Source organism: Hippocampus guttulatus, chromosome 19 (genome assembly GCF_054856545.1).
Source record: "Hippocampus guttulatus isolate MCC_2025c chromosome 19, RoL_Hgut_1.0, whole genome shotgun sequence".
Taxonomy (NCBI): domain Eukaryota; kingdom Metazoa; phylum Chordata; class Actinopteri; order Syngnathiformes; family Syngnathidae; genus Hippocampus; species Hippocampus guttulatus.
Window position 1 is genome coordinate 4245742 of NC_141279.1, and position 24548 is coordinate 4270289.

General features: G+C 44.8%; 2 protein-coding genes and 3 long non-coding RNA genes across 38 annotated transcripts; 1 reads left to right on the top strand and 4 right to left on the bottom strand.

The window, feature by feature from the left end:
- The first annotated feature begins 1548 nt into the window (after positions 1-1548).
- Positions 1549-15132, top strand: LOC147189630 (uncharacterized). 20 transcript variants are annotated; one of them, XR_015103967.1, is made up of 17 exons: positions 1549-1876; positions 2454-2580; positions 3644-3726; positions 5083-5209; positions 5406-5666; positions 5744-5826; positions 5941-5993; positions 6072-6291; positions 6386-8687; positions 9386-9540; positions 9789-9872; positions 10164-10246; positions 11591-11717; positions 11992-12172; positions 12249-12331; positions 12466-12515; positions 12597-13666. It is a non-coding gene; the product is annotated as an uncharacterized LOC147189630 (long non-coding RNA). The 20 variants fall into 20 exon arrangements; XR_015103957.1 differs by having other exon boundaries at positions 6386-6484; positions 7188-8687; positions 9789-10246; XR_015103960.1 differs by adding an exon at positions 2854-2989 and having other exon boundaries at positions 1550-1876; positions 9789-10246.
- LOC147189631 (uncharacterized) lies at positions 5049-7251 on the bottom strand. 6 transcript variants are annotated; one of them, XM_086138141.1, is made up of 11 exons: positions 7156-7251; positions 6950-6974; positions 6826-6865; positions 6709-6750; positions 6570-6628; positions 6247-6472; positions 6046-6176; positions 5614-5975; positions 5399-5544; positions 5270-5329; positions 5049-5191 (listed from the first exon to the last, which is right to left on the bottom strand). In XM_086138141.1, the coding sequence occupies exons 1-6, from the start codon at positions 7181-7183 to the stop codon at positions 6424-6426; spliced, it is 243 nt and encodes an 80-aa protein (XP_085994267.1). In that variant the 5' UTR covers positions 7184-7251; the 3' UTR covers positions 5049-5191; positions 5270-5329; positions 5399-5544; positions 5614-5975; positions 6046-6176; positions 6247-6423. The 6 variants fall into 6 exon arrangements, with proteins under 6 accessions (XP_085994267.1, XP_085994266.1, XP_085994264.1 ...); XM_086138140.1 differs by having other exon boundaries at positions 6542-6628; XM_086138138.1 differs by having other exon boundaries at positions 5614-5648; positions 5864-5975; positions 6247-6628.
- Positions 8275-9390, bottom strand: LOC147189632 (uncharacterized). Its single transcript, XR_015103968.1, has 2 exons — positions 8753-9390; positions 8275-8421 (listed from the first exon to the last, which is right to left on the bottom strand). It is a non-coding gene; the product is annotated as an uncharacterized LOC147189632 (long non-coding RNA).
- LOC147189633 (uncharacterized) lies at positions 11557-13763 on the bottom strand. Of its 8 annotated transcripts, none has more exons than XM_086138135.1 (11): positions 13668-13763; positions 13462-13486; positions 13338-13377; positions 13221-13262; positions 13082-13140; positions 12757-12986; positions 12571-12686; positions 12427-12497; positions 11986-12341; positions 11778-11839; positions 11557-11699 (listed from the first exon to the last, which is right to left on the bottom strand). In XM_086138135.1, exons 1-6 carry the CDS (start codon positions 13693-13695, stop codon positions 12938-12940), a joined length of 243 nt encoding a protein of 80 aa, XP_085994261.1. In that variant the 5' UTR covers positions 13696-13763; the 3' UTR covers positions 11557-11699; positions 11778-11839; positions 11986-12341; positions 12427-12497; positions 12571-12686; positions 12757-12937. The 8 variants fall into 8 exon arrangements, with proteins under 8 accessions (XP_085994261.1, XP_085994260.1, XP_085994257.1 ...); XM_086138134.1 differs by having other exon boundaries at positions 13054-13140; XM_086138131.1 differs by having other exon boundaries at positions 11986-12061; positions 12131-12341; positions 12757-13140.
- A 1156-nt stretch (positions 15133-16288) lies between the features above and the next one.
- LOC147189634 (uncharacterized) lies at positions 16289-23770 on the bottom strand. 3 transcript variants are annotated; one of them, XR_015103869.1, is made up of 5 exons: positions 23588-23770; positions 23191-23247; positions 18537-18680; positions 17110-17224; positions 16289-16967 (listed from the first exon to the last, which is right to left on the bottom strand). It is a non-coding gene; the product is annotated as an uncharacterized LOC147189634 (long non-coding RNA). The 3 variants fall into 3 exon arrangements; XR_015103868.1 differs by having other exon boundaries at positions 16289-16725; positions 16842-16967; positions 17110-18680; XR_015103867.1 differs by having other exon boundaries at positions 17110-18680.
- Between the last annotated feature and the right edge of the window lie 778 nt (positions 23771-24548).

The following is a 24548-nucleotide window of genomic DNA, read 5'->3' on the forward strand; positions in this document are numbered from 1 at the left end:
CTTTAAGCCGACGCCCTACCCAGTGCACCACAGTGGCGCCGCTATCCCAAGCACACAAGTAACAACCCAAAAAGACCTTTACATACCTGGTTGTTAAAAAAAAAGCTTGACATGCAAACTCTCCAGACGAGGGGCCAAGACCTGGATTTGAACCCTGCAGCTCTGCGCTGGCACACCAACACACTAACCAGTGGACTACAGTGGCACTGCTCTAGTGACCTTCTAAGTAACAACCCAAAAAGGTCTTCAGATACATGGTCGCTCAAAAAAAAAAGCTTTACATGCAAACTTCACAGAGAAAGGCCAAAACCTGGATTTGAACCCTGCACCTCTGCACTGGTAAGCCAGCACACAAACCAGTGCACTAGAGTGGCGCTGCTGTACTGATCTTGTATGTAACAACCCACAAAGGTCTTCATATAAATGGTCGTTCAAAAAAGGCTTTAAGTGAAAACTTCAGAGAGGAAGGGCAAGACCTGGTTTCAAAGCCTGCACCCCTGCACTGGTAAGCCAGCGCACTAACCCGTGGACCACGGTGGCGCTACAATACCAAGCTCACAAGTAACCACCCAAAAAGACCTTTATATACCTGGTCGCTAAAAAGCTTGCCATGCAATGGCCAAGACCTGGCTTTGAACCGTGCACCTCTGCGCTGCTAAGCTGACACGCAAACGAGTCGATCACGGGAGTGCTGCTCAAACTGTGCAGCGGAAAACCAAGGCCTGGATTTGAACCTCGACCCGCCAGTATTTCCGACCGCTGCCTGCCTTCAGAATGCCATCCTGAGATCAGGAGAGAGAGTTTGCAAAGCCAACTTCGTTTCAGATTGAAGACGAGTAGCAAAGATTGTGTCGTTTTGCTTTGTTAGCAATCGTGAATAAAGTGCAAATAAAACATCCAAACGTGCAAGCAAATTTTAGTCAGTTTCAAGATGCTTTGTTGATAAGGGCAACTCCGTTGGAATAGTTGAGATGCAAGTCTCGTCTGAATGGTTGTGGGGTGGTCTCTGAACAACCCAAAGGATCACGGTGACGACCAAGATGCATTGTATAAAATTACAGCGTTCTATTTTTTTCTGTATATGCTCAAAATTTATTTGTGGTGTTGAGCTGCGCGAGGGGTGGTAGCGTGAAGTCAGAGAACCAGGCCGCCTTGTTCCGAGTCCACGTGCATGAATTCCAGCAGAATGTGGTCTCTTTCCAGCCTCTTCGCCACCAAGAGCAGCCCGTCACAGCTGAATAAGCTCAGAAACATTTCGGTCTCAAACTCCAGCAGAGGGCCCGCAAATGGCATGGGGAAACAATAAACCTGATTTCGCTTTCCAATGTCAGAGAACAGCAGTAAGAATCATTGTAAAATTCGACCGCAAGGCTCGCGCCTGTCATCGACGGTGCTGATGCTTCAAAGCAGGGGTCCCCAACCGCCAGTCCGCGGACCGGTACCGGTCCGCACAGAAAGAATTTAATTCCGTTTTATTTTGAAAAATTACCGGATTCTCCGTTACATCCGTCTGTGTCACGCTTGACTCACGCCTAACCACGCTTCTCCGTCACGTGTGCGATTACGCTGAAAACAAAACGTTGGAGGTCGCAAAATGAGTTTAAAAAACTGCTGGAGATCGCAAATGACTGCGGCTTTAAGAGTACGTTCGAGACAACTGGATTAAAGTTATGTCTGAATACTCTGAGATCGCCACAAAAGCACTGTTGCTATTTCCGACACCCTACCTGTATGAGGTGGGGGGTTTCTGCAGCAACGGCGACTAAAACAAAATTACTAAATAGACTGGACATAAACCACACACTTGAGGTGTCATTGTCTCCTATTACCCCGAGATGGGACCATCTAGTTGCAGAAAATCAAGCTCAGAGCTGTGGTGAGTCGTCATTTTCATGCACTTTGAATTTGCGTTGTATCGTATTTTGAAGGCATTAAACGTTACCATAGCGATCAGTGTTGCGGCCAGATTAGACGCTCCTTGTGTTTATTATTATATTTCGAAAACACCACAGTTTTCATGGAGCTCATGCCATATTATTTAGTTGTATTAATCCGCCACATCTTAAATGCCGATCCCTGGAAATATTGTCTGACATAAACCCGTCCGTGGGGCAAAAAAGGTTGGGGACCCCCGCTTCAAAACAATCAACCCAACACAACAAAAGGTCTGAACGAAACGTAAGGGCGCCGTCTACTGGTGCCCAATAGGAATGACAAACCTTCGACTGAAGTGGCTCTCAACTGAACAAGTACTGGACAGTCCCGCCGAAAAAATACAACTCTCTGGGTATCTTCATCAGGTGCTGTCTCACCATGTTGGTCTTGGTTATTGTGTTTCTGATTCTGTGGACGAGTTGCAACTGGGAAAGTCAATTCCTTTTGTATTTTTGCACACTTGGCTAATACTGTCAATTAGATTCAGATTGCTTGCCAACGCCTTTGTGGTTTCCCAGACAGTAGGGGGCGATATGAACTCAGGAGATCCAAGCCAGCAAGAAGAAGAACAAGAACACTCACAAGAACGGTACCACATCCGGTTCAATGTGCAAGTTTTTCCGCTGTCTACAATACCTGTTCTCGGTGAGTAATTTTAATATTATAAACTGACTTCGTCATTTAACTGTGAGTGTGTTGATGTAGACGTTTGGGGAGCGTTATTACGACACGTTGCTCCACTAATTTGGTTGTTGTGACTCACTAAGTCACTGGAAGTTATCGTAAAAAAAAAAAAACAACGTCAGCAAAGGGGGCAGTGAGCGAGCACGCCGCCGACAAGTAGACATCATATGTCAATCAATCAAAAGGCAATCGAGAAGAGTGTTTGACTTGAAAGCTATTGTGTATGTTTTCCAGACCACAGCTGCTGTCGAACAGTGGAAGTGTGATGGCTTCACATCAGGGGACAGATTTGTTTCAAAACTATTACTATAAACTATATACTAATTTTCACACGTGTTTTCGGGTCCTCAAATCCATTCAAGATTTTCAAGTGGGTTTTTTTCGATGTGCCGTGTTCATTTCTCATGATTTTGAGATCTCATCTTCGTCCGCTAGGCGGCAGTGTTGCTGTCTCCAATTCACGGGAACGACCTCGACCTCCGATTTCGAAAACGAACTTTTAATAATTTGTTGATTTAATACAACTCTGGAAACGAAAAACGACCGTAAGTTGTTTCCCTCAAGCTTGTTTTGCTTTGACACGAAGATGTACTTTTTCTCTCATTGGTCCGCTGCTGCGACGCCGTCGAAGATGATGAGGTAGCAGCACAATGCGGAGGTTCTCCGTGTCAAGGCTAAACAAGCTCGAGGGAAACAAACTACAGCCGAATTGTGTTGCCCGACTTTGATGCAACAAATTTGTCGATAGTTTTTCTTTTGTGGATGGTTGAACGATATTGAGTATTTTCAAGAGATTAGCAGTTCATTGAAAAGAGGTTGCTCCTTGTACATGAGGTGTGGAGAGAGAGCCGCGAGCGGATCGCTCAGGCAGATGCATTGCGAGTGTGGGCACGTTTGGAAATGGACGGGTTGAAAGTAAAAGTCTGCCACTTTCCAAAGAATGACTCAAAAAGAAACCACTTTTTTTTATAGGCGAAAGAGTGTGCATTACAACTTTTGTTTGTTTTTTTTTTTCCCTGACCAGATTGAAGAGGCGACTGGGCCAAAGGTGCAGCCGCCAGACTATGAGGACATGCGGAAGGGATGCCAACCTGCATTTGGACACGTGTGAGTACTGAGCTGTGTGGTGTGCTCGAAGAGCTGATGCCTGATGTCACGTTGCACCACAAGGTGGAGGTGAGTGCGCCCGCCTGTCTGTCTGTCTCTCACTCAACTTAAACTTGTGCTTCATGTACTGCACAACAGTGTTAACTCCACATCGACAACCCAAGCATCATCAAGCACTTCTGGAATATGTTTTTAACATTGAGGTGGACCAAGTTAGTTTCAAAATGTGTCTATGTATGCATATATATAATATCTTCATACATATGCCTAACTTGGCCCACTTCAATGTCATTTAAAAACTTGACCAGAAGAGTGCGATCATGTTGTTGTGGAGTACACGGCACTTAGTTTTTGTCTGAGTGAGAGAAGTCGGATGTGCTCATGTCCCCCTTGGTGTGTCATGAGATGTCGGTGACCTCAGGCATGAGCTGGTCAAGCACATGCTCCCATCTCGGGCCTGTCGTCAGTGTTTGTGTGCGTGCAACTTGAACTGGCCAACACAAACATTGACTGGCGAAATGCTTTCACATTGTCATGTTTGCTTTTCTATCCAATAAATTGTTCATTTGAATCTGAGTCTTTGCCTTTCATGACCAAATCCAACCTCAACTCACTCGAAGCCTTTTCAAAGACTGAAGTCTTGAGCTCGGACTTGCGCTTCAGTCACATCAGACAGTCTTTTCACTGTTCCCGTTGGTCTCCACATGACTCGAAACTCCAGGAATCGAGCTTTTGGGTCCTGTGAAACCCACGGGAACAGTGAAGAGACTGTCTGGTGTGACCCAAGTGGAACTCTCACCTCAAAACTCAAGTGGGACTTACAAAATTTTCTGCAAAGCTTGCCCAAACCACGCCCAAACCACACCCAAATTGGCATCCACCAATCACGGGGAGGTCCTCATTTGCATAAATTTGCATAGCCAATTGGAATGCATAGATTTGCATAACCACGCCCACTTTTCAGGTCCCGACCAATCAGATTGCTCCAAATTTGCATATCCACACTCCAAAAATAACCCGCCAATCAGAGAATGCCTGATTTGCATACCCACGCCCCACTTTCCACCAATCACAGCATGTTATTGTCATGCTCCACCCACTTCCACAGCCATCAGCCAATCATGAGCCGCCATTCCAGCTCTGCCACACCCACTTTCCTGGATTTTTCGGCCTGGAAAAAAAATCCAGGAAAAAATTTTGAAAAAAAATTTTTTTGAAAAATAAAATTTGAAAAAAATTTTAGAAAAGAAATTTGTTTTTAAAATGTTTTTTTTTTTTAGTTAGATTGGGGAGTTGTTTAAAAATGAAATTGAGAGTGTAAGTGTTCTTTGTAATCAAGCTTTATTTATTTTGCAGAGGACACAATCACAAAGCAGAGGAAAAAGTTGCAAGTTGGATGGCAGTCTGCTTGTTGCTTGGCGGCGAAGTGGTCGGCTCTTGAGGAACATGGGACAGGCGTGTTGACCTGAGAGGAAAGGCAACCGTGAGTCACCCGCAAGTCAATTTGTTGTGCAGACAAAGATGTGTTGGGCATGAAAGTTACCAGAAAGAGAGTCAGTGTTGGGTCTTTGGAGAGCAGGAAGCTGATCATGTTTACTGCTGCCTAGAGAAAGGAAGGGGGGGGTCAAAAAAGGAGTCATGATGGTGCATTGAACGAGTGTAAATATCTTACTTTTCAGGCTGGTCCAAAGTTTGACTTCAGCACCTTGCGAATAACAGGAAGAAGAGCAAAGAGTGTTGCTCGTAGGTGGACTCTGGCGGTGAGCAGGTTACTCCCTCTTGTGGCACGGAGGACCCAAGAACAATCTTCCTTCAACTCTGAAAAATGAAAATAGGCTTGTTGAAATGAGACTTCTTACCAGCAGATGGCTCAGAGTCACGTTTCACCTCATCACACTCCAACAGCTCCATCTTAGCTGTTGCTTAAAGACAAAGCACAGGTCAGTAGACACCAATTACAAACAAGAAACGCAGTTCCGTTGTACTCTGCTCCTCATTTTTCAACTTTCCTCCCAAGTGTTGATTCACTGGAGACTGGAACCTTTTACTGCGACCAACACCAACAGGCCAAGCTGCAACTGGTCCAGTGACTCATCCAAGGTGGTCAAACGAGAGACCCGTCACTCTTATTTCGTACCTTTCAACGGCAACGTTGCAAATGGAGGCAGCAGTGAGGACCTTCTGCAACCTTATCGCATTTGTCTCTTTGCCCAGCAGGTGGAGGGTCACCGACTCTGCATGCAGTGCAGCTTCCAAAGAAAAAGCAGGTGAGTGTGCTTAACAAAATATGCAGTGCTTTTTGGGTGGAGCTTCAGTCACCAGTCTGCGTGCGTGTGTGACGGCAGGTGGATCGTGACGCCACGTATCCTGAGGGCCTGCCGACAAGGAACAGGTCCAAACGTTGAGGGACGGCTCCGCCTCACAACGTCTATCTGGTCCTTGAGCACTATCTGGTGGACAAAAACGCACATGTTGAGCAGGTGCCACTCCGCTGACGGTTTCCTCCCTCGTGCAACGAACCTGATTGGATAAGTGTGAGGACCAGAATTAAGAGCCCCGCCACAGGTGCACCGACTCAACCAGGTCAACGAGCTTCCCGGGAGTTGGTTGAGGCCAAACTTTTACACTTCTGATTTTGACACCTGTGCCCAATCTTTAGTCAATCACGAGTCGTCACGTGTATAAAAAGGGTTTGCTTCACTTGTGAGGAGAGCAGAGCTGGACGCCTCTTCGACAGCGCGGTGGCCTGAAAGACAAGGTAACGTAAGCTCTTGACTTTTAAATATTTTAATCTTCCAAGTGCCTGGCTCAGCACCCAGATAGTTGGTTGACATGTCAAAAACCTGGGCCCAAAACTCCACAGGATGGCAGCCATTTTATGGGTCAGTCTGTCGATGTGAGCCTGTGGAGACAGAAATGACAATCGACACATTTGGGATTTGGTCTGGCGTACAGCGGTATTTTAAAATGTGGCGGTTGTACCGTGTTGCAGTCAATTCGGCCATTCTGTAGCAGATGCAAAGCCTGTGGATAGAAAAAGACAAATTAGATGGGCTTGCTGCAAACGGTTCAGGACTTAAATGCCACATTAAAACGCACAGCGAGTGGCCCGTGTGAGAGTCCATTTGAAGATTTGTACCTGTGAACAGAAATGACACAATTAACATGCATGCACATTAGTTCGGTTTAATTGTGAATTTAGAAATGAGTTTTGTCTACTTACCCTCTCGGCGAACGTCGCTTTTGTCCTAGAACAAAAAAAAGGTCTGTTGCAAAGTAAGGTCGCAGGAGACGTTGATTGCCAACGCTCGAGCAAACATTTTTGCTTAAGCATGTTAGCCAGGTGCAAGCATGTCTAAGGTGCTGCTTTCCATGCAAAGGGAGCGAAAGCGGTGTGTTTTAAGAGGCTATTAAAGAGTTAAAACTAACCTTGTTGGACTTCTTTTTGGTCGGCCATGCAGAGCGGGAGGACGTGCGGAGTCTGTCGAAGGTGAGAAAGAATGGGTGCCTCGTTGGCCCGGCTTAAATAGGGTTGTCGTTGTGACGTCACTTCCGGAAATAAAAATAAAAATTTTAATTTGAAACAGGAAGTAAATGTGAAGATGTTTGGAAAAGAAATCCGAGCGAAATTATAAGGCTTTGTCAAAGGGCGGCACCGGGGCTCGAACTTGGGTTCACCAGTGGAGAATCACTGTCATATACCACTGGACTGTTCTACCACGGTGACGTCGACCACTATTATACACATCTATTGTCATCAGTTCCGTTAAATGTATAGGTCTATAAATATAACTACTCGAAAAAATTTTTCAGTGACCGAGCGTGGTCGAATGGATAACGACAATACTTGGTACCCGGGATAACCGGGTTCGATTCTTGCTTGATTTATAAAGGGAGCACAAGGTGGGTCTCGAACTCGTTTCGCCTGACTACCACGCGATGTCTTTTACCATTCGGCCATTTTGGTCCGAAAATTTCGAAATTTTTATATGTAATCATAGGGCATCAGTCTTATGATTTCAGGTTCAAAAAGTATATGTTTGGAGAGACGCTTGTGATGTCTCGTGGAGTGTTCGCTTCTGGCTCAAAGTTCTAACTTTGCACCTGGTCGAGGTGACGAAAAATCCGGGTCTGACTCTTGCTGAATTTTTAAATAGAAAGTACATGGGGGTTCGAACTGGTTGCGCCTGTCTAGCCAGCGATGTCTGTTACCATCAGGCCATTCCGGCACGGAAATTTCCCACATTTTATATGTAGTCGAAAGCGGCCCACCACACGAGTCCGATGAAAAAAGAACATAATTGGTGAGACGGTTGGCGTCTCTCGTGGGCGACGTGACGGCATTCCAACCTCACCCATAACCCCTCGACCACGCCAGTATTTCCTACCGCGGCCTGTCCTCAGAATGCCATCCTGAGATCAGGAGAGAGTGCAAAGCCAACTTCGTTTTCGATTGAAAACGAGTTGCACAATGAGATCGTGTCGTTTGTCATTTTTCTTTATTGGCGATCGTGAATAAAGTGCAAATAAAACACCCATAAAGCACACTTCCAAAACGTGCAAGCGAACTTTATTCATTGTTTCAAGATGCTTTGTTGATCAGGGCAACTCCGCTGGAATAGTTGAGACGCAAGTCTCGTCTGGATGCTTGCCGGGTGCTCTCTGCTGGTCCCAACGGACCGGGGGCTGAAAAACCTGCAAAACCCAAAGGATCGCGGTGAAATCAAACTCCGTTTCAGATTGGGGAGGAAACATCGGATGACTTTCTGAGGGCCCCGATAACTTCCCCCTCAAAGTATTCACCGTACCTCGGTCAACATACACCCCCCCCCCCCCCACACACACACTTCCAAAATAAAGTATACCCAACTACGACAATGCGTCAATGGGAGGCTTGTGTGTTGGCGGTTGGGGGGGCGATGTCCCGACCGACCGGCACAGGATAATTTGCCAAAATTCTGGTAAGCGCTTTATGACAGCTGTCGTGTAAACGCTGGAGAAATCAAGATGAATTATATAAAATTACCGCATGCTATTTTTTTGAAGATGGTCAAAATGTCTTTGTGGTGTTGAGCTGCGTGGGGTGCTGAGTTGTTCAAGGGGTGGTAGCATGAAATCGTAGAACCAGGCCGCCTTGCTCCGAGTCCACCCGCATGAACTCCAGCAGAATGCGGTCTCTTCCCAGCCCCTCCGCCACCAAGAGCAACCCGTCACAACTGGACGGGGTCAGAAACATTTCCGTCTCAAACTCCAGCAGATGGCCCGCTTTTGGAAAGGGGAAACAATAAACTCGCTTTCCAGTCTCAGCTAACAGCAGTAAGAATCATTGTCAAATTCGACCGCAAACTCGCAAGAGGCTGGCACCCGTCGCCGACGGTGTTCACGCTTAAAAACAAACAAAACAGCACAACCGAAGGGCCGAACGAAGGGCGCTCTCTACTGGTGCCCAATAGGAATGACAAACCTTCGACTGAAGTGGCTCTCAATTTACAAGTACATTCCCAACAAAAAAAATTCAACTCTCTTGATCAGGTGCTGTCTCACCACGTTGGTCTTTGTCGTTGTGTTTATGATCCTCTGGACGAGTTGAGTTGGAACTGGGAAAGTCAATTCCTTTTGTGTTTTTGCACGCTTGGCTAATACTGTCAATTATTTGCAGAATGCTTGCCAACGCCTTTGTGGTTTCCCGGACAGTAGGGGACGGTATGAACGACGGAGATCCAATCCAGCAAGAAGAAGAAGAACACGCAAAAGAACGGTAGCACATCCGGTTCAATGTGCAAGTTTTTCCGCTGTCCACAAGCCCCGTTCTCGGTAAGTAATTTTAATATTATAAACTGACTTCGTCATTTAACTGTGAGTGTATTGATGCAGACGTTTGGGGAGCGTTATTACGACACGTTGCTCCTCTAATTTGGTTGTTGTGACTCACTAAGTCACTGGAAGTTATCGTAAAAAACAACGTCAGCAAAGGGGGCAGTGGGCTAGCCGACAGGTACTCCTCGGCTGTCAATCAATCAAGAAGAGCGTTTGACTTGAATTCTATTTTGTATGTTTTCCAGACCACAGCTGCTGTCGAACAGTGGAAGTGTGATGGCTTCACATCACTACAGCCGAATTGTGTTTCCCGACTTCGATGCAACAAAGTCGGCATATCTCAATCGTTTTTGTTTTGTGGACGGTTGAACGATTTTGACTATTTTCAAGAGTTGAGCAGTTGATTGAAAGGAGGTTTCTCATTGTACATGAGGTGTGGAGAGAGAGCCGCGAGCGGATCGCTCAGACAGATGCATTGCGAGTGTGCGCACGTTTGGAAATGGACGGGTTGAAAGTAAAAGTCTGCCACTTTCCAAAGAATGACTCAAAAAGAAACCACTTTTTTTTATAGGCGAAAGAGTGTGCATTACAACTTTTGTTTTTTTTTCCTCCCTGACCAGATTGAAGAGGCGACTGGGCCAAAGGTGCAGCCGCCAGACTATGAGGACATGCGGAAGGGATGCCAACCTGCATTTGGACACGTGTGAGTACTGAGCTGTGTGGTGTGCTTGAAGAGCTGATGCCTGATGTCACGTTGCACCACAAGGTGGAGGTGAGTGCGCCCGCCTGTCTCTCGGTCTCTCACTCAACTTAAACTCGTGCTTCGTGTACTGCACAACAGTGTTAACTCCACATCGACAACCCAAGCATCATCAAGCACTTTTGGAATATGTTTTTAAACCTTGAGGTGGACCAAGTTAGTTTCAAAACGTGTCTGTGTGAATATATATAATATCTACATACATATGCCTAACTTGGCCCACTTCAATGTCATTTAAAAACTTGACCAGAAGAGTGCGATCATGTTGTTGTGGAGTCCACGGCACTTAGTTTTTGTCTGAGTGAGAGAAGTCGGACGTGCTCATGTCCCCCTTGGTGTGTCATGAGATGTCGGTGACCTCAGGCATGAGCTGGTCAAGCACATGCTCCCATCTCGGGCCTGTCGTCAGTGTTTGTGTGCGTGCAACTTGAACTGGCCCACACAAACATTGACTGGCGAAATGCTTTCACATTGTCATGTTTGCTTTTCTATCCAATAAATTGTTCATTTGAATCTGAGTCTTTGCCTTTCATGACCAAATCCAACCTCAACTCACTCGAAGCCTTTTCAAAGACTGAAGTCTTGAGCTCGGACTTGCGCTTCAGTCACATCAGACAGTCTTTTCACTGTTCCCGTTGGTCTCCACATGACTCGAAACTCCAGGAATCGAGCTTTTGGGTCCTGTGAAACCCACGGGAACAGTGAAGAGACTGTCTGGTGTGACCCAAGTGGAACTCTCACCTCAAAACTCAAGTGGGACTTAGAAAATTTTCTGCAAAGCTTGCCCAAACCACGCCCAAACCACACCCAATTTGGCATCCACCAATCACGGGGAGGTCCTCATTTGCATAAATTTGCATAGCCAATTAGAATGCAGGGATTTGCATAGCCTCGCCCACTTTTCAGGTCCCGACCAATCGGATTGCTCCATATTTGCATATCCACACCCCAAAAATAACCTGCCAATCGGAGAATGCCTGATTTGCATACCCACGCCCCACTTTCCACCAATCACAGCATGTTATCATCATGCTCCACCCACTTCCACAGCCATCAGCCAATCATGAGCCGCCATTCCAGCTCTGCCACACCCACTTTCCTGGATTTTTCGGCCTGGAAAAAAAATCCAGGAAAAAATTTTGAAAAAAAATTTTTTGAAAAAAAATTTAGAAAAGAAATTTGTTTTTAAAATGATTTTTTATTTTTTTTAGTTAGATTGGGGAGTTGTTTAAAAATGAAATTGAGAGTGTAAGTGTTCTTTGTAATCAAGCTTTATTTATTTTGCAGAGGACACAATCACAAAGCAGAGGAAAAAGTTGCAAGTTGGATGGCAGTCTGCTTGTTGCTTGGCGGCGAAGTGGTCGGCTCTTGAGGAACATGGGACAGGCGTGTTGACCTGAGAGGAAAGGCGACCGTGAGTTACTCGCAAGTCAATTTGTTGTGCAGACAAAGATGTGTTGGGCATGAAAGTTACCAGAAAGAGAGAGTCAGTGTTGGGTCTTTGGAGAGCAGGAAGCTGATCATGTTTACTGCTGCCTAGAGAAAGGAAGGGGGGGTCAAAAAAGGAGTCATGATGGTGCATTGAACGAGTGTAAATATCTCTTGTGGCACGGTGGACCCAAGAACAATCTTCCTTCAACTCTGAAAAATGAAATCCAGCTTATTGAAATGAGACCTCTGACCAGCAGATTGCTCTGGCGGTGAGCAGGTTACTCCCTCTTGTGGCACGGAGGACCCAAGAACAATCTTCCTTCAACTCTGAAAAATGAAAACAGGCTTGTTGAAATGAGACTTCTTACCAGCAGATGGCTCAGAGTCACGTTTCACCTCATCACACTCCAACAGCTCCATCTTAAAGACAAAGCACAGGTCAGTAGACACCAATTACAAACAAGAAACGCAGTTCCGTTGTACTCTGCTCCTCATTTTCAACTTTCCTCCCAAGTGTTGATTCACTGGAGACTGGAACCTTTTACTGCGACCAACACCAACAGGCCAAGCTGCAACTGGTCCAGTGACTCATCCAAGGTGGTCAAACCTGCCAACACCCCAAACGAGAGACCCGTCACTCTTATTTCGTACCTTTCAACGGCAACGTTGCAAATGGAGGCAGCAGTGAGGACCTTCTGCAACCTTGTCGCATTTGTCTCTTTGCCCAGCAGGTGGAGGGTCACCGACTCTGCATGCAGTGCAGCTTCCAAAGAAAAAGCAGGTGAGTGTGCTTGATAACAAAATATGCAGTGCTTTTTGGGTGGAGCTTCAGTCACCAGTCTGCGTGCGTGTGTGACGGCAGGTGGATCGTGACACCACGTATCCTGAGGGCCTGCCGACAAGAAACAGGTCCAAACGTTGAGGAGGGACGGCTCCGCTTCACAACGTCTATCTGGTGGACAAAAACGCACATGTTGAGCAGGTGCCACTCCGCTGACAATTTCCTCCCTCGTGCAACGAACCTGATTGGATAAGTGTGAGGACCAGAATTAAGAGCCCCGCCACAGGTGCACCGACTCAACCAGGTCAACGAGCTTCCCGGATTTGGTTGAGGCCAAACATTTTTTACACTTCCGATTTTGACACCTGTGCCCAATCTTTAGTCAATCACGAGTCGTCACACGTGCATAAAAACGGTTTGCTTCACTTGTGAGGAGAGCAGAACTGGACGCCTCTTCGACAGCGCGGTGGCCTGAAAGACAAGGTAACGTAAGCTCTTGACTTAAATATTTTAATCTTCCAAGTGCCTGGCTCAGCACCCAGATAGTTGGTTGACATGTCAAAAACCTGGGCCCAAAACTCCACAGGATGGCAGCCATTTTATGGGTCATTCTGTCGATGTGAGCCTGTGGAGACAGAAATGACAATCGACACATTTGGGATTTGGTCTGGCGTACAGCGGTATTTTAAAATGTGGCGGTTGTACCGTGTTGCAGTCAATTCGGCCATTCTGTAGCAGATGCAAAGCCTGTGGATAGAAAAAGACAAATTAGATGGGCTTGCTCCAAACGGTTCAGGACTTAAATGCCACATTAAAACGCACAGCGAGTGGCCCGTGTGAGAGTCCATTTGAAGATTTGTACCTGTGAACAGAAATGACACAATTAACATGCATGCACATTAGTTCGGTTTAATTGTGAATTTAGAAATGAGTTTTGTCTACTTACCCTCTCGGCGAACGTCGCTTTTGTCCTAGAACAAAAAAAAGGTCTGTTGCAAAGTAAGGTCGCAGGAGACGTTGATTGCCAACGCTCAAGCAAACATTTTTGCTTAAGCATGTTAGCCAGGTGCAAGCATGTCTAAGGTGCTGCTTTCCATGCAAAGGGAGCGAAAGCGGTGTGTTTTAAGAGGCTATTAAAGAGTTAAAACTAACCTTGTTGGACTTCTTTTTGGTCGGCCATGCAGAGCGGGAGGACGTGCGGAGTCTGTCGAAGGTGAGAAAGAATGGGTGCCTCGTTGGCCCGGCTTAAATAGGGTTGTCGTTGTGACGTCACTTCCGGAAATAAAAATAAAAATTTTAATTTGAAACAGGAAGTAAATGTGAAGATGTTTGGAAAAGAAATCCGAGCGAAATGATGAAGGCTTTGTCAAAGGACGGCACCGGGGCTCGAACTTGGGTTCACCAGTGGAGAATCACTGTCATATACCACTGGACTGTTCTACCACGGTGACGTCGACCACTATTATACACATCTATTGTCATCAGTTCCGTTAAATGTATAGGTCTATAAATATAACTACTCGAAAAAATTTTTCAGTGACCGAGCGTGGTCGAATGGATAACGACAATACTTGGTACCCGGGATAACCGGGTTCGATTCTTGCTTGATTTATAAAGGGAGCACAAGGTGGGTCTCGAACTCGTTTCGCCTGACTACCACGCGATGTCTTTTACCATTCGGCCATTTTGGTCCGAAAATTTCGAAATGTTTATATGTAATCATAGGGCATCAGTCTTATGATTTCAGGTTCAAAAAGAATATATTTGGAGAGACGCTTGTGATGTCTCGTGGAGTGTTCGCTTCTGGCTCAAAGTTCTAACTTTGCACCTGGTCGAGGTGACGAAAAATCCGGGTCTGACTCTTGCTGAGTTTTTAAATAGAAAGTACATGGGGGTTCGAACTCGTTGCGCCTGCCTACTCAGCGATGTCTGTTACCATCAGGCCATCCCGGCAAGAAAATTTCCCACATTTTATATGTAGTCAAAAGCGGCCCACCACACGAGTCCGCTGCTGAAGGTAAAAGAAGAACATCATTGATGAGACGCTTGGGATCTCTCGTGGAGTGTTCGCTTCTGGTTCAAACTTCTAACTGGTCATGGTCACTACGACTCTAAATATATATATGTATATAATTTGAGAGCAGACGGAGATTTGAACTCATTCCACCTGCCTATCCAGCGATGTCTTTTACAACCAGGCCATCCCAGCACTGAAAAATCGAACTTTTTTGTGTGTTCCACACGAGTACGGTTTTGAAGGTGAACATGGTGAGACGGTTGGCGTCTCTCGTGGGCGATGTGACAGCACTCCAACCTCACCCATAACCCATCGACCACGCCAGTATTTCCTACTGCCTGCCTTCAGAATGCCATCCTGAGATCCGGAGATAGTTTGCAAAGCCAACTTCGTTTTCGATTAAAGACGAGTTGCACAAAGAGATCGTGTCATTTTTCTTTATTGGCGATCGTGAATAAAGTGCAAATAAAACACCCATAAAGCACACTTCCAAAACGTGCAAGCGAACTTTATTCATTGTTTCAAGATGCTTTGTTGATCAGGGCAACTCCGCTGGAATAGTTGAGACGCAAGTCTCGTCTGGAGGCCTGTGGGGTGCTCTCTGCTGGTCCCAACGGGGCCGGGGGCTGAAGAACCTGCAAAACCCAAAGGATCGCGGTGAAATCAAACTTCGTTTTATATTGTGCAAAAGTTAAAATGCAGATCGTCTTTTTAATTATGTACTGTTGTGATAACCTTTGTAAATAAATTTTCGATTGAAAGACCAACCAGGTATGTAAAGGCCTTTTGGCTTATAACTTGTGAATTTAGGCATAGCTGGTCCGCTGGTTCGGGCATCAGCTTGACAGCAAAAGATGCAAGGTCGAATCCAGATCTCGGCCTTTGTCTGGTGTTTGCATCGATAGTATGAATTTTTCTAACGACCATGTGTGGTATGGTTTTTTTGGACGACCATGTACAGTCGGGCGTTTTGAAAGATAATAATGCAAATGAGGACTTTAATAGACCATGTATAGTAAGGCGTTTTTAGCCACCCAAAAAACGACCATGTATAGTAAGGCGTTTTAGCCCGAAAAAAACGACCATGTATAGTAAGGCGTTTTTAGCAGAAAAAAACGACCATGTATAGTAAGGCGTTTTTAGCAGAAAAAAACGAGCATGTATACTAAGGCGTTTTTAGCCCGAAAAAAACGACCATGTATATAGGAAGGCATTTTTAGACGAAAAAAACGACCATGTATAGTAAGGCGTTTTTAGCCTGAAAAAAACGACCATGTATAGTAAGGTGTTTTTAGCCCGAAAAACCCCCCACCATGTATAGTAAGGCCTTTTTAGCAGAAAACAACGTCCATGTATAGAAAGGCGATTTAGCCCGAAAAAAAACGACCATGTATAGTAAGGCGTTTTTAGCCCCCAAAAACGACCATGTATAGTAAGGTGTTTTTAGCCTGAAAAAAACCACCATGTAAAGTAAGGCGTTTTTAGCCCGAAAAAAATCGACCAATTATTTGTAAGGCATTTTTAGCCCCAAAAAACCCGACCATGTATAGTAAGGCGTTTTTAGATGAAAAAAACCCGACCGTGTATAGAAAGGTGTTTTTAGCCCCCCAAAACGACCATGTATAGTAAGGTGTTTTTAACCTGAAAAAAAAACGACCATGTATAGTAAGGCGTTTTTAGCCCCCAAAAAATGACCATGTACTGTATTGTAAGGCGTTTTTAGCCCCCCCCCCCCCCAAAAAAAAACGGCCCTGGATTCATCATACTTTTGCCGGTCTTTTATGGGTCTACCAAATATCGGGTTGCTCAGCTATGAGCTTGGAAGGCTGAAGATTTAAAAGTCAAGAGCTTACAAAGAAGCTTCCATCTCTGCTCACCTCATGAGTGAAAAAACTCTTTCATACATGGGCACATTTGTGACTACTCATACTTATTTCAGCATGTGATTGAATCAAGAACAGGTAGAGGTTTCAAAACCCGGTCCAGAAATAAAAAAAAAAAACCGTTTGGCTTCAACCACAGGAGCTTCTACTCAACCAGCAGGTCAAGGAGCCCCCCAGGAGCTGGTCGAGTCGACGCCCCTGCACACGCGCGTGTTTGTCCTCCTCTTGTCCACCAGGTGGTGCTAAAGAACTTGATTCATGTTGCATGGATCAACTTGTGGAGTCAAGCCGTCCCCCTCAAGGTTTGGACCTGTTGCACAATTCAAAACCAAGTACTTGACTGTTGGTTGTAGGCCTGCTGGGCAAAGAGACAAATGTGGCAAGCTTGTAGCAGGTCCTCACTGCCGCCTCCATTTTCAACGTTACCGTTCAAAGACACGAAATAAGAGCTTGATGGCTCCCTCGTTTGCGGTGTTGGCAGGTTTGATCACCTCGTGTTTGTCACTGGACCAGTCACAGTTTGGCCTGTTGGCGTTGATCACGCTCGACCAACTGTTGCAGCAAAAGGTTCCAGTCTCCAGTTAGCACTTTTTATTTATTTTTTTAAGAAAGTTGAAAAATGAGGCGCTGCAGCAGCAGCGTACTGTAAAATGGAACTACGCTTTTGGTGCATCATAAATTGGCGTCTCCTCACCTGTGCTTTGTCATCCAGATGGAACCACCGGAGTGCCATGAGGTGACGAGATGAGCCATCTGCTGGTAACAAGTCACATTTCATTTCAGGTGCTGAAGCCAAACTTTGGGCCAGTCTGAAAAGTGGAAGACATTTACACTCTTTCAATACACCATTAAGACAACTTTTTTTTTTTTTTTTATACACGAAAAACCCAGCAACGACTTGTCTCTCTCACTGGGAGGTTCCATGCCAAAAACATCTTTGTCTGCACAATAAATTGACTCGACGTGTAACTCGCGGACGTCTCTTTGCTCTCAGCTCAACATGCGTGTCCACGTTTTTCTTTGCTATGTGATTGTGTACTCTGCAAAAGAAATAAAGCTTGATTACAAAGAACACTTGAACTCTCAACTTCATTCTTAAATACATCACAAAATTCTAACTTATTACTAATCAAAAAAAACCTAAAGTACTGAAGAAAAAAAATTGTAAATTATTACCCTCCCAATTTTTTTTCCAGATCCCCCCACACCCCGGATTTTTTTCACCCTGGAACCCCCCCACCAAAAATATTGGGGGGTGGGGCTATGGAAATCACTATATTTTCATTGGGTATGTAAATCTGGGCTGTGTCGTGATTGGTAGATGTGAAATTGGGTGGAGCTGGGGGCGGGCATAGCAGCAGGTTTCCAAAGGCTCCAGTCAGGTCAGACTCGCACTTCAGTCAACTCAGACAGTCTTTTCATTGCTCACGTCAGTTTCACATGACCCAAAATCTCGATTCCTGTCCTTACGACTCATGAGGAGACCATCGGGACCAGCAATGTTCCACTTGCGTCCATACGAATGACTGTTGCGCAACTCTCTCCTCAAGACTTCAGTCTTCCAAAAGTCTTCCGCTGCAGTGATCATGACGCATGAAAGGCTTCAGAGTGAGTTGAGGTTGGATTTAGTCATAAAAGGCAAAGACTCGAACTCAAGTTGAGCAATTTATTGGACAGAAAAGCCAACATGACAATGTGAAAGCATTTGACCAGTCAATGTTTGTGTGGGCTAGTTCAAGTTGCACACACTGGCGACAGGCTCTAAGATGTGAGCAGCTTCAGTCTTGTGTGTGCTTGACCAGCTCATGTGTGATGTCACATCAAGGGGCAAATAAGCACATCCGACTTCTCTCACTGGGACAAAAACTAAATGCCGTCCGTGTACTCCACAACATCAATGGCATTGAAAAACTTGACCAGAAGAGTGTGATAATGAAGTGTGTCAAGTTAGTTATACACGTACACACTTTTTTTTTTTTAAGCTAACTTGGCCCACCTCAATGTTAAAAATATTCCAGAAGTGCTTGATGATGCTCGGGTTGTCTATGTGTAATTCACAGTGTCGTGCAGTGCACGAAGCAGACGTTTAAGTTGAGTGAGAGGCAGGCGGGCCGCACTCACCTCCACCTTGTGGTGCAACGTGACATCACATCAGCTTTTCAAGCACACCGCAGCGCTCAATATGTGTCCAAATGCAGGTTGGCGTCCCTTTCGCATGTCCTAAGAGTTTGTCGGCTGCGCCTTTGGCCCAGCAGCCTCTTCAATCTGGTCAGGCAGAAGAAAAAAAAAGTTGTGATGACTCAAATAACTTCTTTCATTTAAATTATATTAACTTTCATTTTTCATCCAATGTATTCTGATTTTTAGATGATTTGAAAAACTTTTTGGGGAGAGCTATTCTCTTACGGGACCTTCACAATCCTCTTAACGTGTGTGTGTGTGTGTTAACTAAGACCACATGCTTTATTCTTCACAAAAACAAAACAAAAAAAACAAAACTGCAAGATGATCATGACAACTTTTCTTCATAAAAGTTAAGGCTTCTGATTGAACTCAAAACGAAATAGGTAATGGTGACGTTCCAAAGGGTGAAAAAAGTCCACGTTCACGCTACCACCACCATCATCATCATCATCATCATCGTCGTCGTCGTCACAAAAATTGCTCCACCTTTCCCTTTTTCCTCCCTCTTTTGTGGTCTTCCTTTTTTTTTTTTTTTTTTTTTCCTCCTCATCCCTGCACACTCCCTTTGTGGATGTGGCAGGCCTGGGAAACGCAACGCTAATGAGAGGCAGAGCACCTCCTCTTGTACTTGCAGACGTGGACACGGGAGGAGCAAAAAAAAAAAAAAAAAAAAAAAAAGACAATAATTTAGGGTGGGGGGGGCGTGGAGGAGGGAAGAAGGCATTCAGTCTTTCACAGTGCAAATTCTCGGTGTTTAGTTCATGTTCAGAGAATCAGAAGAAGCTCCATGCAATCACAAGTATGGATTGTGGAGCTAATAGCTGCTTTATAAGAAGGTTCATGACTTTTTTTGTTTTTTAAACTTTTTTTTTTTTTGTTCAAGTGTTCATTTGTGAGCCGGCGAACAAACATTCACTGGCTGGCTAACGCAGCCAGTAGACATCCTTCAAGCGCCACGTGACAGTTGTCTATCTTTGGGCAACGGGCTGCAGCCAATGAGAAGCTGGTATCACCAAGCCCAAGCCCCTCCCCTCCTTTCTCCTAAAAAACAATGTGACGTGGACGCCTTCGAGCCGCTTTAATGCTCGGCAGCCGCCAGGAGACGTTCGGCTCCTCGTGTCACTTCTCTCCCTCTGAATGTGGCGTTTCCTTAGTGTGATCCAGATAAAACCCTGAGGAACACCTTCATATCTGCACACACTTCCTGACGCATGCATGACGGGCCTCTCCGTGAAGCATTCCAAAAGAAAAAGATTTTCTGCGACTTATCTTGTGGTTTTTTTCAGATTATTTCTTCCTGACTTCTGAACTGCTTCATTGTGGCCACATCCAGAAGTGAAGTTATGCTAGCAGGCCTTCAAACGGTTTCTATCCCTTTCGTTTTCTCAAGCTGCTGCAAGTCATCTGACCCCCACCGGGGAAGCCCGACCTTTGATCACCTACTTCCATTGGCTTATAAAATCATCGCGAGTTGCGATGCGATAATACACGCTGATGATTTTTTTGTGCAAACTACGCAGTTCCAATTCCCTAGCAGTGCCCCAACACCCTGCCACTGGGGCGTTATAATGCCAAACTTGGATTCATGGGAGTGTCAGGAACTTTTGAAATAAAAATATTAAATCTAAACGATTTTCAGTGGCTTACACTGAATGTTAGCACTTTCATTGCCGCATTCAGAATCTAATTTAGATCCAAGCCTAATTTAACTCATTCACTCCCAAAGACGTTTTTAAACGTCCTTTCAGACTTGGTCTAGATTGGCTGGTACTGAATGAGTTAAGCGTTAAAACCGAATGGTAAAGTTGTCATGGTGCCAAAAGGGGAAATTGACTCGAAAACCAACATGATGAAATGCATCATTTTACTCAAACAACAAGGTCATTTTTCTTTTTCATACGATACGTTTCATCAATTCTGAAAACTGTAAACAGACTTGTCAAAACACCAAATCAGTTCAAAGCAAGTCTAGCGCAGTTCAGGTCTGGTGACAATCCGATCCCTTCACGGCAGAAATACGGAAAGCCCAAAAGCTGATGAGACTGAATAAATACACTTGGCGTGCTGTCTGAAGACTCAATCGATCATGATTTCCTCAAAAAGTGACCAAATCTATGGACTATGTTTACAAAACCAGGTTTTCGACCACACAAAGGACTCATAAGTCTCCTTAAGGGGATCTGGCTATAATTCTGCCTTTGCATCACCAACTTGCGATCTGTACGTCTTCTACACCGTCGAGTACGCTCGTTAGCAGGAAGTCATGTCAGCATCCAATAAAGACAAGTAATGTGTTTCTACATGCAATGCTCGCCCAAACGGCAGCCCACAGACCGGCAGGGGGGTCAAGGTTTACGTGGCTACGTCTTTTTCTGTGTCAATCCGTGGGAAAAAAAACATACAATTTTGGCTCCCGGGCAGCTTACCCATGAGCAAGTGGGCCTCTTTATGAAGCGCCGTTGCATATCCCCCAGGGGGAAAGTGATCTTAGCTCAGTTTGAATCAGAAGCTATGACACAAGAAACGACCAAAGAGTCAATTTTTTTGCAATTAAGACCATGATGCTAATAAAAGCTGCAATGCCAGTCAGAAGACATTGTCCTAGTCTGGTACAGTGCGGGAGGCATGTGGACCAAATGTCGACACGGAAAACCAAGAACAGAACAACGACAAGAATCACCACTGAGGATAAAGAATCCCAGCATGGATGGTAGGTACTCCCTGATAAATACGGAATGAGGGAGGCTTGAATGAGGAGACATAAGGTTAGGGACTGATTGACTGGATACCTGAGGAAGTAGACGTGGGGGGGAGGGGGGGAATCATCCGACCGGGTGAAATCAAACAAACAAACAAAAAAAAAAGCCCAGTCACCAAAGATGACATCACGACCATAAAAATTGCTGAACAATGTTGCCGAAAGGCGGCCACACTTTTCCATATTAAACTTGTGCGACCATAAAATGCTATCTTGCAATTCAATTTAGTTATCGGGCCTGCCTGCCTGCCTCCACTCCCACCTCCATGTACAATTTGTCAAGGGCCCCAAGCAAGACCCAGGGATGCAGAAACCACCCAAAATACAAAAAAAAAATTTTTTTTTTTTAATCTCTTGATCTTAACGGCAGAAAAAAAATGAATGCAGCCCACTGACAAGAACTCACAACACTGACAACCTGCACAAATCGTTTAAGCTACAACATCCAATAATGCAACTGAGGAACATGTCCAGCCGGTTAAGAGAGTATCGATCTCAGGCTGTAGGCCGCAGCCGGGATCATGTTTTGCTGGGTTCGTAGCATCCACCAAACATCTGGTTTTGTCACCACTGGACACTTTTTCATGGCTTTGTCTTTGCAGACCACTGATGGGACTGGAATAGTTGTTAGGCAGAGGACAGTTGTTAGCTCAGTGAACAGTGTTTGGAAGACATTTCTGCGCTCGGGGATCCAAACGGTGACAGTTTCTCACAGAGAGGGGGAGGGTTCTGATTTTGTATCCTGAATTAAGTATTACAGCACAGGTGTCAAAAGTCAAGGCCCGGGGGCCAGATCTGGGCCGCCACATCATTTTATGTGGCTCGCGATCATTTTATGTGCTACTGAATGGAAACCAGGACCAGATGACTTGGTAATTGTTGCTTAGGTGGCAGCCTGATTGAATTTTTTTTTGGGAGAACCCATTTGTAACCTTTTAGTCCAGATCAAATAGTTACCGTGAAGAAACTCAAGTACCTTCAGTGACAGAAATTGGCCTTGACAATTAATGTCGGACTATGGCCGAGATGGAAATTTGTACTTGATGACTTGTCGCTGGGGGGGTATTTGGTTTTGTGGGAACATACCAGTATCTTTTTTTTTTTTTTTGTCCAGAAAAGATATCTTCAAAATGTTATTGAAAACTCGAGCGATCGTTGACATCGAGAGAGACTTTGGAGAAATTTAAGTGTCTTCAGGTACAGAAATGGGCCAATTCCAGTCCTAAAAGGATTGGCTTTTGTCCTGTATTGGCTAGATGGGGATAGGGAGGGGTAGGGGGGTGTAGTCAGACAGATCCCAACCAAACGTTAACTTGTTGGATATGATCCCAACCTATTTTAAAATTGAAACTCAAAGGAGAAGCCTTCACCATCTTGTCTGCAGACGTTTTCGTTCTTCGCTGCTCTTGTAGGAAACTCATCCCAGCACAGGAGGAGGAACACAAGAGCATTGCAGCGGTTCTGTGTGTGAAGCCAAGAGCCAAACCCAGTGGCCTTTTTTTTTTCTTCTCCCCCTCCAGTGAACGCTGCAACCCTCTAATTTGACTTTTATTTTTGGAGTGAGTTTGTTGAACTCTCCCTTTTGGTGCAAAATGGACAGAACTCAGACATACACATTCGCTGGCACACTGCTGTGACCATTCACGAATAAGAATGTGGACATTTTAGCAGCATTATTCAAAGCTTCTCTCTTTTTTTTTAGCTACTTATGACACTGTGACATAAAATCATTCCTAATATTTCATAATCTAACAGTGCTCAGGGGGGGAAAAAAAGTGTGCTTATTTTTGGGCTATTTTCAGAATAATTTAACAGATGCGTGATTTCGCCCACCTCAGTTAAAATTTCTGCAGCTCCAACAGATCCAGGTGCACAGATGCCGTCCACACCCTGAAAGAGGAATACATTTCAGCTTTTTTGTTTTAATGACAGCATGCACGTGCTAAAGGTGGCTCATGGTAGCAAGTCAGGCCAGTGACAAGAACTTCTGATGACTGGCTATTATTTAAGGGAAGGGTTCTTTCAATCAGCAATTCTATGTAACATTACAAAGCCACCATCAATGTTAGCTGACACTCTGCTGCTAGCTTTTGCTAGTAGGAATTAAATTGCAGTTGCATTTTTTGCAAAATGCAATAGATTTGTCAATGCATTTACATCATTCAACAATTGGTTAATTGATTCAAAATATTTATGATAACAGTGAATTAAAACCAATTTACAGTCATACCTCGTTTTTCGACCATAATCCGTTCCAGAAGGCTGTTCGAAAGGCGATTCGTTCGAAATGCAAAACTATTTTATTAGCCCATGATTAGGGGCTAATGCACAATGCAGAAATAACTCTAAAAAACAGTCAGAGCTGCGTAAATCACAACAAACAGGTCTGCTGACAATTAACGCTACGTCACTTCTAAGTGTAAGGAAGCCGAGAAGAGTCAAGTAGCGTATTCAGTTTGCTCAGTATGGTCGAAAACCTGGTTTTCGGTCGCAATCTGAGGCGCAAAAGTTCTCAAATTTACGGTCGAATACCAATTTGGTCGAGAGCAGAGACGTTGTGGATTTTGCAACTACTCCTATTGTATTTTTGGAAAGAAATCAATTATTATTTGATGAGATGAATGGAAAAAAATAGAAATGATTAGCCATGAAAATATTTAGTAAAATGCTTTAAAATGGAGTATATATAGTATGTAATTTTAATTATTAAAATAAAATAAATTATTCTTAAAATATATATATACTGTATATACATTTTTTTAACCTCATCTATGGATGGCCCACCCCTAAATACAGAGTGCATTATACTGTCAAATTAAAAGGTGATTGACACTGTATTGTTTGTTGCCCGTCCGCCAATGATGGGTGACACACTTCCTGATGGTGCTGGGGTTGGGCTTGACCCTGGGAAGGGAAGTAAACACGGGCCTACAGATCGGGAAGAGAGATGGCGAAACGTCGTCAGCGGCCCAGCCCGCACCGCCAGCAACATGTGAAACGCGTTAAGCGCTGCTTATGCAGGGTGACCCAGGAGGAGAGCATAAATTTCAGCTCCTCCTCCTCCTCCTCGAGTTGCTTTTCCAACATGTGGCGGGCACCGGGATTCTTCATCATGCGTGGAAAAGGAAAAAAGTAGAGAGATTTGTGCAAATGCATGGCAATTAAAGCCAAACTACCAACCCCCCCCCCCC